We start from the raw sequence: 12,900 nt of genomic DNA, 5'->3' as shown, positions 1-12,900 counted from the left end.
ATTTGATATGTTTTGTGCACTTTGCTGTAAGAAAAATAATAAAAATCTTTGTAACACAAATAGCCACGTCTCTATATCACACACTCTGCTGAGGACACTGAGATACATCTCCCATGTTCACGTAGACCACAGCAAAAGTCTACATCTAAAATAGATCGGTAAATTCTGAAGCAGCCAGGACAGTTACGTCCCTTAGCTGCGATGCTAACGTCGATCGAGCTCAATGCTAAGCCGCTAGCTTTGTAAATGACAGAGGAATAAATGAGCCAGCGCCTCAGGTACAAGGCCGCTGTCTGCCACGATGCCCCCCCCCCCCCCCCCCCCCCCCCCCCCCCCCCCCCCCCCCCCCCCCCCCCCCCCCCCCCCTGTGTAGAGAGAGCTGTAGACCTGTCCCAGTGGAACAAGTTGCTAAATAAGTTAGCTCGCTGGAACACCATGCTCCATGGTCGGACTTTGTTTACGAGGAGCGCTGCAGGTGCAGCGTCAAGTCAGAAGTCAGAAGCCTCAAGCCCCTCCCACCCCTCACCCCTCCCGCGTGCCCCTTAGTCCTCCAGGCGACGCCCCCTTTCTGTTGAGATTTTCAAATCTGAGGCTCTGAGATTGAGGCTCTGGAAGGAGGGGTTAGTAGCTCTTTAAGTGACAGTGACTTCCTCTTTCCTGCATTATTGAAAGCTTTCTCCGCTGTACGTTGTAGTACATTATTTTTACATTATTTATTATTCGCGAGACCAGGAACCAAACCAAGACCAGGGAGAGCTCTGTCTTTGAGCCGGTTTATAATGAGTGGAGCTGATTCTGTGTCCGAGGCCGGTCAGATCCGGAACTCACAAAGTAACTGGACGTGTGTGGGCGGGGACAGTGTTTCAGAGCAAACCTGGCAACCCTGATGGAGGATGTGCTTTGGATGTTTTTAACTTTTAACTGTGATAAATGAATAAACTGAGATTAGAAGTAACTGGACAGTCGGTCTGAGCGATATCGACAAAAATATCTCGATATTTGTGGGGATTTTCTCGATAACGATGATTTTTCCTCACGTCATCAGATTTCAGCATTTTTTTTGTTGGGTATTCAACTCATTTTTGTAACTTTTTTGTCACATTTTTTGTCACATTTTTGTTATTTTTTTGTCTATTTTTTTGTCACATTCTTTGTCACATTTTGTCAATTTTTTGTCAATTTTTTGTAATTTTTTGGTCAATTTTTTATCACATTTTTGTAATTTTTTTGTCATTTTTTTAATACATTTTTGTCATTTTTTTGTCACATTTTTTTAAATTAAATTTTTGTCATTTTTTGTCACATTTTGTCAATTTTTTGTCAATTTTTTGTAATTTTTTGTAATTTTTTGGTCAATTTTTTATCACATTTTTGTCATTTTTTCGTCATTTTTTAAATACATATTTTGTCATTTTTTTGTCAAATTTTTGTCATTTTTTAAAATTAAATTTTTGTCCGTTTTTTGTCACATTTTTGTTATTTTTAAAAATCATATTTTTGTCATTTTTTCTTCAGATTTTTTCACATTTTTGTCATTTTTTGTCACATTTTTGTCATTTTTTAAATTAAATTTTTGTCAGTTTTTTCTCAAGTTTTTTGTCTTTTTTTGTCACATTTTTGCCACTTTTTCATCAATTTGTCGTCACTTTGATGATGATGCGAAATCTTTGAAATCCATCAGAAATACTTCCTGTAAAAATGTGCTGGTAAACGTTTTCATTTACTCGAGGGAACTGTCCTGAACAGACTAAACACTTTACATATTTTACATCCTCGTTTTTTCCCGTTTTTCTTTCCCTGTCGTTTGGCTATTCTTTCCACATTCCCCCATTTTTTTTACTCCTTCTCCCTATTTTTTTTTTCCATTTTTTTTTCTTTTTCCCTGATTCTTTCCCCCATATTTTGCTATTTTTTCCTTCCACATTGCCCCCCTCCCCCTCTATTTCCCCCACTCTTTCTAAACACGTTTCTCCACACTCCTCAACATTGGACATAAACTCGATGTAGTGAAACTGCGTATCGTCCGAACGGCCGCACCGATACGTTCTCGTAGACGATATATCGGCCACGTCTCATTGACCGATATTGTTTCCGGATCTAAAAGTGATTTGTGCTTTTAGATCCGGATATAAATCAGCTTTAGTCACGTACACGTCCATGATCTGCAGACTGATTTCCCACGCACCCCCGGCTCCTGAACGCATCACTCTCTGTCCCGTGGGCTTCAGACGGTTCAGGGTGAGAGAGACGTTCAGCAAAGTGCCTGAGGACAGAGGGACTCTCGGCTGCAGCAGAGTTTCAAACAGTTATACTTTAGAATCTCTGTAGAGAAATTCAGGAGCTGTGAGGCCCGAGTGCTAACCGCTGTGCCACCGTGCTACTTAACCTCTTACCCCCCGCCTGAACCAAATGCATTCTGTCCTCTTTGGCTGTTATATAGGCCTGTGTAACACCTCATTTGAAAGCTAAGACCCACAAAACTGATCTTTTTCTTCGCATTGTTGCTGTGTTGTGTCACCTTTTGTATGTTTTTTTCAATTTTTGTTGAATTTTTGTTGAATTTTTGTTGAATTTTTGTTGAATTTTTGTTGAATTTTTGTTGAATTTTTGTTGAATTTTTGTCACTATTTTGTTGAATTTTTGTCACATTTTTGTTCAATTTTTTTTTCCTCACGTCAGTTTTTTTTCCCGTCGTTTTTTGTTGGGTATTCAACTCAGTTTTGTAACTTTTTTGTCATTTTTTGTCACATTTTTGTAATTTTTAGTAAATTTTTGGTAATTTATATGTCAAATTTTTATCACATTTTTGTCATTTTTGTAATTTTTTGTCAAATTTTTGTCATTTTTTTTTCGTAAATTTTTTATCAAATTTTGGTCATTTTTTGTCACATTTTTGTCACATTTTTGTCATTTTTTTGTCACATTTTTGTCAATTTTCTTAATCAAATTTTGGTCATTTTTTGTCACATTTCTGTCACATTTCTGTCACATTTTTGTCTTTTTTTGTCACATTTTTGTCATTTTTTTGTCACATTTTTGTCATTTTTTGTCACATTTTTGTCACATTTTTGTCACATTTTTTCAATTTTTCGTAATTTTTTTAAATCAAATTTTTAATGTTTTAATGTGACTGCACACTGTCCTTTCTATAAACTAAACTACAGTGGATTCAGCCTTTGACCGAGCGCAAAGGATGCTGGTCCAGGTCAAAGGTCAGGCCGACCCAGATCGTTTCTCAAACATGACTGAGTGTGACACAGATATTTCATATTTTGAGCGTTGAAAATCAATGTTTTAAAAGAATTCTGTAAGAAACGGGGACACAGTGTTACTGGGGAGAGAAAAAGAACTCTGAAAAAAACTGTTGTTGTATTAAGTAAATAGTCGTATCGGTGACAAATAGCATTACTAGTTAGCTATATGTCAAACTTACTCCTTTAACCCCTTAACTCCCACCTGAACCGACTACATTTTCTCCAGTTTGGCTTTACCCCAATCCAAAAGCTTCTGGAAAAAAGCAGCAAAACTGAGACTAAAACAAGGATGGAAATGTCACAGAAATGTCACAAGAAATTGACAAAAAAAACTTTTTTCAAAATGACAAAAATGTGACAAAAATGTGACAAAAAAAATGACAAAAATTGGATTAAAAATTGACGAAAAAAATGACAGAAATGTGACAAAAAAAGACAAAAAATTACAAAAATGTGACAAAATGTGACAAAAAATGGCAAAAAACGGACAAAAAATGGACAGAAATGTGACCAAAAAATGACCAAAATGTGACAAAAATGGCAAAAATGTGACAAAAAATGACAAAAAAAAAGGCAAAAATTGGATAAAAAATTGACAAAAAATTGACAGAAATGTGACAAAAAATGACTAAAAAAATGACAAAATGTGACAAAAATGTGACAAAAAAATTATGAAAAAGTTACAAAAATGAGTTGAATACCCAACAAAAAAAATCTGATGACGTGAGAAAAAAGATCCCCTCGGTTCAGGCGGGAGTTAAGAGGTTAATCCATTCGTCACGACGTTCAAAACCAGTGCTTAATTTGTAAATTAGTTTTTCAGTAACACATTTGTTCTGATGTGATGGAATCGGGGAACAGGCCAAAACATTTGCCGGAACACTCTCATTAAACACCATTATTTCTTCTCGTTTTTGTTGCTATTTTGATGCTTTTTTTCAGGAGTCTTTTAGATTTGGGTAAAGCTGAACTTGTGAAAATGTGCTGGGCTCAGGTGGTGTTAAGAAACATCTTCCTTTTCCCCCGTGATTGTAACGACATGACCTCGCTCTCGCCCTCAGGTCCCGCTTCGTCTCCCGCTCGTCGCCCTTTGACCCCAGCGCCGCCCGTCGCCCCGCAGCATGGAGGAGCAGCCAATCAGCACGCAGCCCGACTCCCACGCCCCGCTCCCGGACTCCGAGGCGGGGAAGCACATGGAGCACCTGAGCGTGGCCGACGACAACACCGAGAGCAGTAAGAGACGAGAACAACGGGCTTTCCCGCGCTTCTCCATTCACAAATACCGACGCGCCTGGTGCAGATGCAGACGGCATTACGTCATAGAAGGGGGCGTGGCTTCACCGAGGGGGAAAATAGGATCTTTTTTATCACATACAAATGAAGTCAAGTCTAAATCAGGTCCATATGGATGTTTATTCACAGCAGATTGTTCAGTATAAGCGGAAAAAACAGCAGTCGTAACTAGCGCTAACATGTAGCATCATGTTAGCATTCTCTGTTATTTATGTATTTATGGGCAGTTGAACCACTTTGCTCCTCCCCATGTCTTTGTATATTTATTTAGTAGAAACTATATTCATAATTCAGCGTTTGTTAAAGAAGTTTTTGAATAATTAGAGAAAGTTTAAATTTTTCTCCAAATTGTTTCCCCCTTAACCCCTTAACTCCCACCCGAACCCAGCACGTTTTCTCCAGTTTGGCTTTACCCCAGTCCAAAAGCTTCTGGAAAAAAGCTGTGAAAATAGCAACAAAACTGAGACGAAAACAATGATGGAAATGTGACAGAAAAGTGACGAAAAATTGATGAAAAAGTGGCAAAAATGCGAGAAAAATTTACAAAAAAATTTACAAAAAATGTGACACAAATGTGACAAAACAAATGACAAAAAATGACAAAAAAATAACAAAAATGTGACAAAAAATGACTAAAAAATGACTAAAAATGTGACACAAATGTGATACAAATGTGACAAAAAATTACAAAAAATGACAAAAAAATGACAAAAAAATGACTAAAAATGACTAAAAAAATGACTAAAAATGTGACACAAATGTGACAAAAAAATGACAAAAAATGACAAAAATGTGACACAAATGTGACACAAATGTGAAAAAAAATGACAAAAAAATGACAAAAAATGACAAAAATGTGACACAAATGTGAAAAAAATGACAAAAAATGACACAAATGTGACAAAAATGTGACAAAAATGTGACAAAAAATTACAAAAAATGTGACACAAATGTGACAAAAAATGACGAAAAATGACAAAAAATGACAAAAAAATGACACAAATGTGACAAAAATGTGACACAAATGTGAAAAAAATGACAAATGTGACACAAATGTGACAAAAAATGACAAAAAATGACAAAAAATGACAAAAAAATGACAAAAAAATGACAAAAAATGACAAAAATGTGACACAAAAGTGACAAAAAAAATGACAAAAAAATTACAAAAATGTGACAAAAAATGTGACAAAAAATGTGACAAAAAATGTGACAAAAAATGTGACACAAATGTGACAAAAAAATGACAAAAAATGACAAAAAATGACAAAAAATGAATTGTAGTTTTTTAGTAGTTTTTTTCGTCACTTTTTTGTCAATGTTTTCTCACTTTTTTGTCACTTTTTCATCATTGTTTTCGTCTCAGTTTTGTTGCTTTTTTCCAGAAGCTTTTGGATTGGGGTAAAGCCGAACTGGAGATAATGTGCTCTAGTCCAGTTTGGTGTTGAGACTGATCCTGTTTCCTCCAGGTAACGGCGTGGTGCCCGCCCTGAGCCCCGTCCTCGGTGCCAAGCCTCGCTCCGGCAGCCGGCCCGGCAGCAGGTCCGGCTCGGTGAGCGGCTCCCCCAGACCCTCTCTGAGCCGCCGGCCCAGCGCCATCCCCGAGGGCCCCCAGGACGGATCCAAGCCCCGGGACTACCTGCTGCTCGCCATCCTGTCCTGCTTCTGCCCCCTGTGGCCCATCAACATCGTCGCCCTCACCTTCTCCGTCATGGTAACGGGAACTCCTTCACTTTACGGCGAGACGCGGCGGGGAAACATTTACTCCAAACTCTGAAAGACGTTCAAATGTAGGAAAATACAAAGAAATATACTTACTACTACTTACTAAAAAATGAATACAACCCCTAAATAAATGATGCTTAACTTCAAATCACAACAACGCCGCCCAAGAAGTGACTTCCTGTTTCGATCCAGCCCGCCAAAATAAAAGCACACAGCTCGTGTCATTGATTAGTTCAGCAGGTACTTGTCACATTACAAGAATATAATAAATACACACATTGTAGTTGTTTTGTCGGTTTATATTTGGGCAGAAAGAAAGTTGAACTAAAGATGGTGCTTTTATTTTGGTGAGCTGGATCGAAACAGGAAGTCACTTCTTGGGCGGTGTTGTTAGAAGTTATGTAGAGTCAATTGCGATTAATTAATTATTAAAAGGCCATATGAAAATAAAATGACAGAAAACTTGCAGTACATTTTTCCTTATACTTTCTCATACATTAAAGAGAAAGTCTGGAAGTCTAAATGTTTTTACAAATTTGATAAAATGTGCAAAATCACTGCATTTTGATAGTAAGTAGTAATATATATATATATATATATATATATATATTACTTTTTGTTAAGTATTCTCCCACATATTCCTGTGAACCGGCCTGTCAGGGCCAATCAGGAGGAGGGGGAGGAGCTTGATCATTTACTTTTGAACATTCTGTTCCTGCTCTCCTCATTTCGCAAACTAAGGGCTTTCTGGTTAACCCCTTAACTCCCACCTGAACTGAGCACGTTTTCTCCAGTTTGGCTTTACCCCAATCCAAAAGCTTCTGGAAAAAAGTGAGAAAATAGCAACAAAACTGAGACGAATACATTGACGAAAATGTGGCAAAAAAATTACAAAAATGTGACAAAAATTTGACCCAAAAAAATACTAAAATGTGACAAAAAATGACCAAAAAAATCACAAAAAAGTTGCAAAAATGAGTTGAATACATATATATAAAAAGATCCACTCGGTTCAGGCGGGAGTTAAGAGGTTAAAGAGGGAGGAATTTGACTGTTTTCTGGTTTATTCGGTTGGGACACACTCTCATTCCTCTATTGTACATGTTTTTAGTGGTAGAGGAAACCTTCACAGACTCTGGGAGAACATGCAAACTTCACACAGAAACGCCCCGTCCAGGTGGGAATCGAACCCGGGACCTTCTAGCTGCGAAGCACGAGCGCAAACCACTGTGCCACCGTGCCGCGTACACTTTCAAATTCGACTCTTTCTCTCCTCACTTTGCAAACTTACAGACTATCACTTTAAAATGTTCACCTGCCTCGTCTCGCCTCGAACTGTTTGCGCCTCCGCTGTAAACTCTGTAACTAAGCCCACACTGCTCTAAACTCCGCCTCTCTGCGCCCCCTTGTGGCCAGTCGCGGAACAGCCTGCAGCAGGGGAACGTGGACGGGGCCAGGCGTCTGGGTCGAAACGCCATGATCTTGTCTGTGCTGGCCATCGTGGGAGGAATCGCCATCATCACCACGGCCATCATCCTCAACTGGGGCGGTCAGTATCCGTGCTTTTAATCCTCCCACACTTCCCTCTCCCCAGACACTTCCTCCACAGAGACACGTGAAGAGAAGCAGAAGAAGATCCGTGTTTTGTCTCATCTCGGACAAACATTCAAGATCAAATGTATGGAAAATGTAGAATATACAGTATTTATCAGAGATGTGCGGATCCAACTTTTTGCTTCTGACACCGATGCCGATACTGGGGGTTTGAGTGTCTCCCGATATCCGATATTAACCGATACCAAGTGTCTTTCTCTGAGTGACAAAGTGAATGATCCTCTTATCTCCTTTTCTTCTCTTTTCTTGCAAACGAGATGCTACAGATCAGTGATTAATTATATCCAGTATTGACCTTTTAACCCCCGTCTTTACCGAGCACATTTCTCCAGTCTCCTGATTTGAAAGCTAAGACTGATCTAAACAGATCTTTTTCCTTGCGTCATGTTTTAGTCGTTTTTTTTTTGTTGCATTTTCATCTCCGTTTGAATCTCTCTTTTTTCTTGCGTTTTTATCTTGATTTTGTTGCTATTTTGACTCTTTTTTTTCAAGAAGCTTTTATTTAGGTAAAACTGGAGGAAATATGCTTGGTTTGAGCGGGAGTTAAGAGGTTAATAAGCTAATGGAAAAAACGTTACACACGGATCACTCGCCTTTTTAAATAATCATCTAATTACGAATTGTGGACATGGCAACCTTTAGGCTACATTAAAGTACATTAAAGTGATCCGATCATCACAGCTTATATCAGTTATTCTTCAACAGCACTTCATAAACTAATATACAAACACTTGGCCACTGCAGAAATGTTATTTTATTAGGTGATCCAATAGTTTTTGTCCCTTAATCAGTCGCCGCTAGCTTTAGCATACTGTTGCTAACCGCAGCATTTTGCACAGCGATCAAAAATATGTTTGCGGAAGTTTAAACTAACTCAGCGATTCACATTTCCAAAATATGACACACAGCACGTCCAAATTCACTGAGGTTTATTGGTTGTGTTTTGTAAACGGTGAGAGCCAAAACTGGTGTTGGTTTAGTATCGGATATCCCGATGCACCTAAACACACCTGTGTCTTTGCTGTGGACAGTTCAGCTTTTCTGTGTGGAGCAGCTTTTGTTTTGGAAACAGGAGAATCCAGAATGTTCCACACTGACTTTATGACAATTCACAATGAACTTGCAATTCTTCCATTGAACCGGTCAGTTGTAAACCAAGCAGTGATCCTGAAGTCCTGATGTTTTGTCTCCTCAGTGATCCTGAAGTCCTGATGTTTTGTCTTCTGTCTCCTCAGTGATCCTGAAGTCCTGATGGTTTATCTCCACAGTGATCCTGAAGTCCTGATGTTTGTCTCCTCAGTGATCCTGAAGTCCTGATGTTGTGTCTCCACAGTGATCCTGAAGTCCTGATGTTGTGTCTTCTGTCTCCTCAGTGATCCTAAAGTCCTGATCGTTTGTCTTCTGTCTCCTCAGTGATCCTGAAGTCCTGATCGTTTGTCTTCTGTCTCCTCAGTGATCCTGAAGTCCTGATTGTTTGTCTTCTGTCTCCTCAGTGATCCTGAAGTCCTGATCGTTTGTCTTCTGTCTCCTCAGTGATCCTGAAGTCCTGATCGTTTGTCTTCTGTTTCCTCAGTGATCCTGAAGTCCTGATGTTTTGTCTCCTCAGTGATCCTGAAGTCCTGATGTTGTGTCTTCTGTCTCCTCAGTGATCCTGAAGTCCTGATCGTTTGTCTTCTGTTTCCTCAGTGATCCTGAAGTCCTGATGTTGTGTCTTCTGTCTCCTCAGTGATCCTGAAGTCCTGATGTTTTGTCTTTTGTCTCCTCAGTGATCCTGAAGTCCTGATTGTTTGTCTTCTGTCTCCTCAGTGATCCTGAAGTCCTGATCGTTTGTCTTCTGTCTCCTCAGTGATCCTGAAGTCCTGATCGTTTGTCTTCTGTTTCCTCAGTGATCCTGAAGTCCTGATGTTTTGTCTCCTCAGTGATCCTGAAGTCCTGATGTTGTGTCTTCTGTCTCCTCAGTGATCCTGAAGTCCTGATCGTTTGTCTTCTGTTTCCTCAGTGATCCTGAAGTCCTGATGTTTTGTCTCCTCAGTGATCCTGAAGTCCTGATGGTTTGTCTCCTCAGTGATCCTGAAGTCCTGATGGTTTGTCTCCTCAGTGATCCTGAAGTCCTGATGTTGTGTCTTCTGTCTCCTCAGTGATCCTGAAGTCCTGATGTTGTGTCTTCTGTCTCCTCAGTGATCCTGAAGTCCTGATGTTGTGTCTTCTGTCTCCTCAGTGATCCTGAAGTCCTGATGTTTTGTCTTTTGTCTCCACAGTGTTCCTGATGTCCTGATGTTGTGTCTTCTGTCTCCTCAGTGATCCTGAAGTCCTGATGTTGTGTCTTCTGTCTCCTCAGTGATCCTGAAGTCCTGATGTTGTGTCTTCTGTCTCCTCAGTGATCCTGAAGTCCTGATGTTGTGTCTTCTGTCTCCTCAGTGATCCTGAAGTCCTGATCGTTTGTCTTCTGTCTCCTCAGTGATCCTGAAGTCCTGATCGTTTGTCTTCTGTCTTCTCAGTGATCCTGAAGTCCTGATGTTTTGTCTCCTCAGTGATCCTGAAGTCCTGATGTTGTGTCTTCTGTTTCCTCAGTGATCCTGAAGTCCTGATGTTGTGTCTTCTGTCTCCTCAGTGATCCTGAAGTCCTGATGTTGTGTCTTCTGTCTCCTCAGTGATCCTGAAGTCCTGATGTTTGTCTCCTCAGTGATCCTGAAGTCCTGATGTTTGTCTCCTCAGTGATCCTGAAGTCCTGATCGTTTGTCTTCTGTCTCCTCAGTGATCCTGAAGTCCTGATGTTGTGTCTTCTGTCTCCTCAGTGATCCTGAAGTCCTGATGTTGTGTCTTCTGTCTCCTCAGTGATCCTGAAGTCCTGATCGTTTGTCTTCTGTCTCCTCAGTGATCCTGAAGTCCTGATGTTGTGTCTTCTGTCTCCTCAGTGATCCTGAAGTCCTGATCGTTTGTCTTCTGTCTCCTCAGTGATCCTGAAGTCCTGATGCCGTCCTCTCTCCGTGAAGCGCCGCTCGCTCCTCGGTCCCACCGTCTGCTCCTCAAATCCATTTGTTTTCGCCGCTGCACGTCGTCAAAGCATGGTCTTCCTCTGCCCGACTCTACCTCCGACACCACAGCGCACAGACGGCACCACAGCGCCACCCACTGTCCGTCCCGCTCACACGCGTCCTGTGGATGCCTCGAACTCCAACTGAAAAATGCTGCTTGAACAAAGAGACGAAGGAAAAGAAAGTGAAGCGCTACGAGAGAACCGCGGACACGCTAACGCTGCTATAGCGCCTCAGCCCGTTTACATCCCACACCCTTAGTTTCAAAGTGAGCCCAAACAAAGATCTGATCACGGATTGCCTTGCTTTTGTTACACAACTTTTTACAGATATTTTTAATCCTTCAGTCGCTCAAAGAGAGTTTTATGCATCTTCTCATCCAAAAGAGTCTAAACGAGATTCAAACTAAGGCCCTGAACCAAATGTGTTCTGACACTGGAATAAATCTTTGAGCTAGTGCTGCTTTAAATTCCAGGAATATCGTTTCTCGCAAAATTGCTGAACAGTCAATGATGTGGAAGACCTGAAGTCAGGAGTTAGACAACCTACACTCTCCTCTTAACCCCTAAGAGCTAAGATCTGCAACATGGATCTAAACTTGTTTGTGTCACGTTTACGCCGGATTTTTGACTCATTTCCGTTGTTTTCTGGTCGTGTCTTTGTTGCTTTTCCAGCACATTTCTGTTTTTTGTTGTGTTTTTGTCGCACCTTCGTCACGTTTGTAGCTCTTTAGTTGCTCTTTCGTCACTCTTGTGTCGTTCTTTCGTTTCTCTTTCATCGTTCTTTCCTTGTTCTTTACTCAGTCCTCCCTCGCTCTTTGATCGCTCTTTCGTTCCCTTTTCGGCGATTTTCTATCACTCTCTCCTCGCTCTTTCGTCACCCTTGTGTCATTCTTTCATTGCTCTTTCATTGCCCTTTCCTCGTACTGTTGTTTCTCTTTCGTCGCTCTTTCCTTGCTCTGTCTTTTTATCAATCTTCTATCACTCTTTCGTTTCTCTTTCGACACTCTTCCCTCGCTCTTTTCTTGTTCTTTCGTTGCTCCTTTTCACTCTTGTCGTTCTTTCATTTCTCTTTCCTTGTTTTTTATTTCTTGTTCTTTCCTCTCTTGCTCTATCGTTGCTTTTTTGTCGATCTTTCTTCACTCTTTCATCGTTCTGTTGTCTCTCTTGTGTCACTCTTTCCTTGTTCTTTCTTTGCTCTTCCATCTCTCTCCTCGCTCTTTCATTGCTTTTTCCTCACTCTTCTATCACTCTTTCCTCGCTCTTTTGCCACTCTTCTATCGCTCTTTCCTCGTTCTTTCCTCGCTCTTCTATCGCTCTTTCCTCGTTCTTTCCTCGCTCTTCTATCACTCTTTCCTCGCTCTTTTGCCACTCTATCACTCTTTCCTCGTTCTTTCCTCGCTCTTCTATCGCTCTTTCCTCGCTCTTTTGCCACTCTTCTATCGCCCTTTCCTCGTTCTTTCCTCGCTCATCTATCACTTTTTCCTCGCTCTTTCCTCGCTCCTCTATTACTTTTTCCTCGCTCTTTCCTCGTTCTTTCCTCACTCTTCTATCACTTTTTCCTCGCTCTTTCCTCGCTCCTCTATCACTTTTTCCTCGCTCTTTCCTCGTTCTTTCCTCGCTCTTCTATCACTTTTTCCTCGCTCTTTCCTCGCTCTTCTATCACTTTTTCCTCGCTCTTTTTTTGCTGCACTTTTGTTTACAGCCTATAGGCCAGTGCAATGCCTCATTTGAAAGCTAAGACTTTGTAGTTTCTAAAACACCAGTTCCAGGTGGACGGCGTTAACTGTTAAACGTTTACATCCATCTTCAAAAACACATCATCTTTGTGCGCCGGCTCGAAAAGCTAAAGTTAAAGAACCTGAGAAAGAAGGGAAAGCGTTGGCCGCGATGTATTAAAAATGAAGCTACTTCTAAAATGAAATTACGGCGTGAATAATGCATCGCTCAAACCTCCGTCTGAGCGGCTTCGACCCGACT

General features: G+C 40.6%; 1 protein-coding gene across 1 annotated transcript; it reads left to right on the top strand.

Moving 5' to 3' along the window:
- Positions 1–4,286: 4,286 nt before the first annotated feature.
- On the top strand, positions 4,287–10,903 carry LOC306982714 (proline-rich transmembrane protein 2). Its single transcript, XM_079583179.1, has 4 exons — positions 4,287–4,487; positions 6,017–6,261; positions 7,689–7,821; positions 10,842–10,903. Exons 1-4 carry the CDS (start codon positions 4,376–4,378, stop codon positions 10,856–10,858), a joined length of 507 nt encoding a protein of 168 aa, XP_079439305.1. The 5' UTR covers positions 4,287–4,375; the 3' UTR covers positions 10,859–10,903.
- Positions 10,904–12,900: the final 1,997 nt, after the last annotated feature.

Source organism: Gobius niger (genome assembly GCF_951799975.1).
Source record: "Gobius niger genome assembly, contig: SCAFFOLD_178, whole genome shotgun sequence".
NCBI classification, from domain to species: domain Eukaryota; kingdom Metazoa; phylum Chordata; class Actinopteri; order Gobiiformes; family Gobiidae; genus Gobius; species Gobius niger.
Note: the sequence above shows the minus strand (reverse complement) of the source record. Positions and strands in the feature narration are given on the sequence as shown.

Bases quoted from the DNA above. Each gene is read 5' to 3' on its own strand.
- LOC306982714 (XM_079583179.1), top strand. From the start codon at position 4,376: ATGGAGGAGCAGCCAATCAGCACGCAGCCCGACTCCCACGCCCCGCTC. The intron at 4,488-6,016 runs GTAAGAGACGAG...TGTTTCCTCCAG, and splicing joins CGACGACAACACCGAGAGCA to GTAACGGCGTGGTGCCCGCC. The intron at 6,262-7,688 runs GTAACGGGAACT...CCTTGTGGCCAG, and splicing joins CCCTCACCTTCTCCGTCATG to TCGCGGAACAGCCTGCAGCA.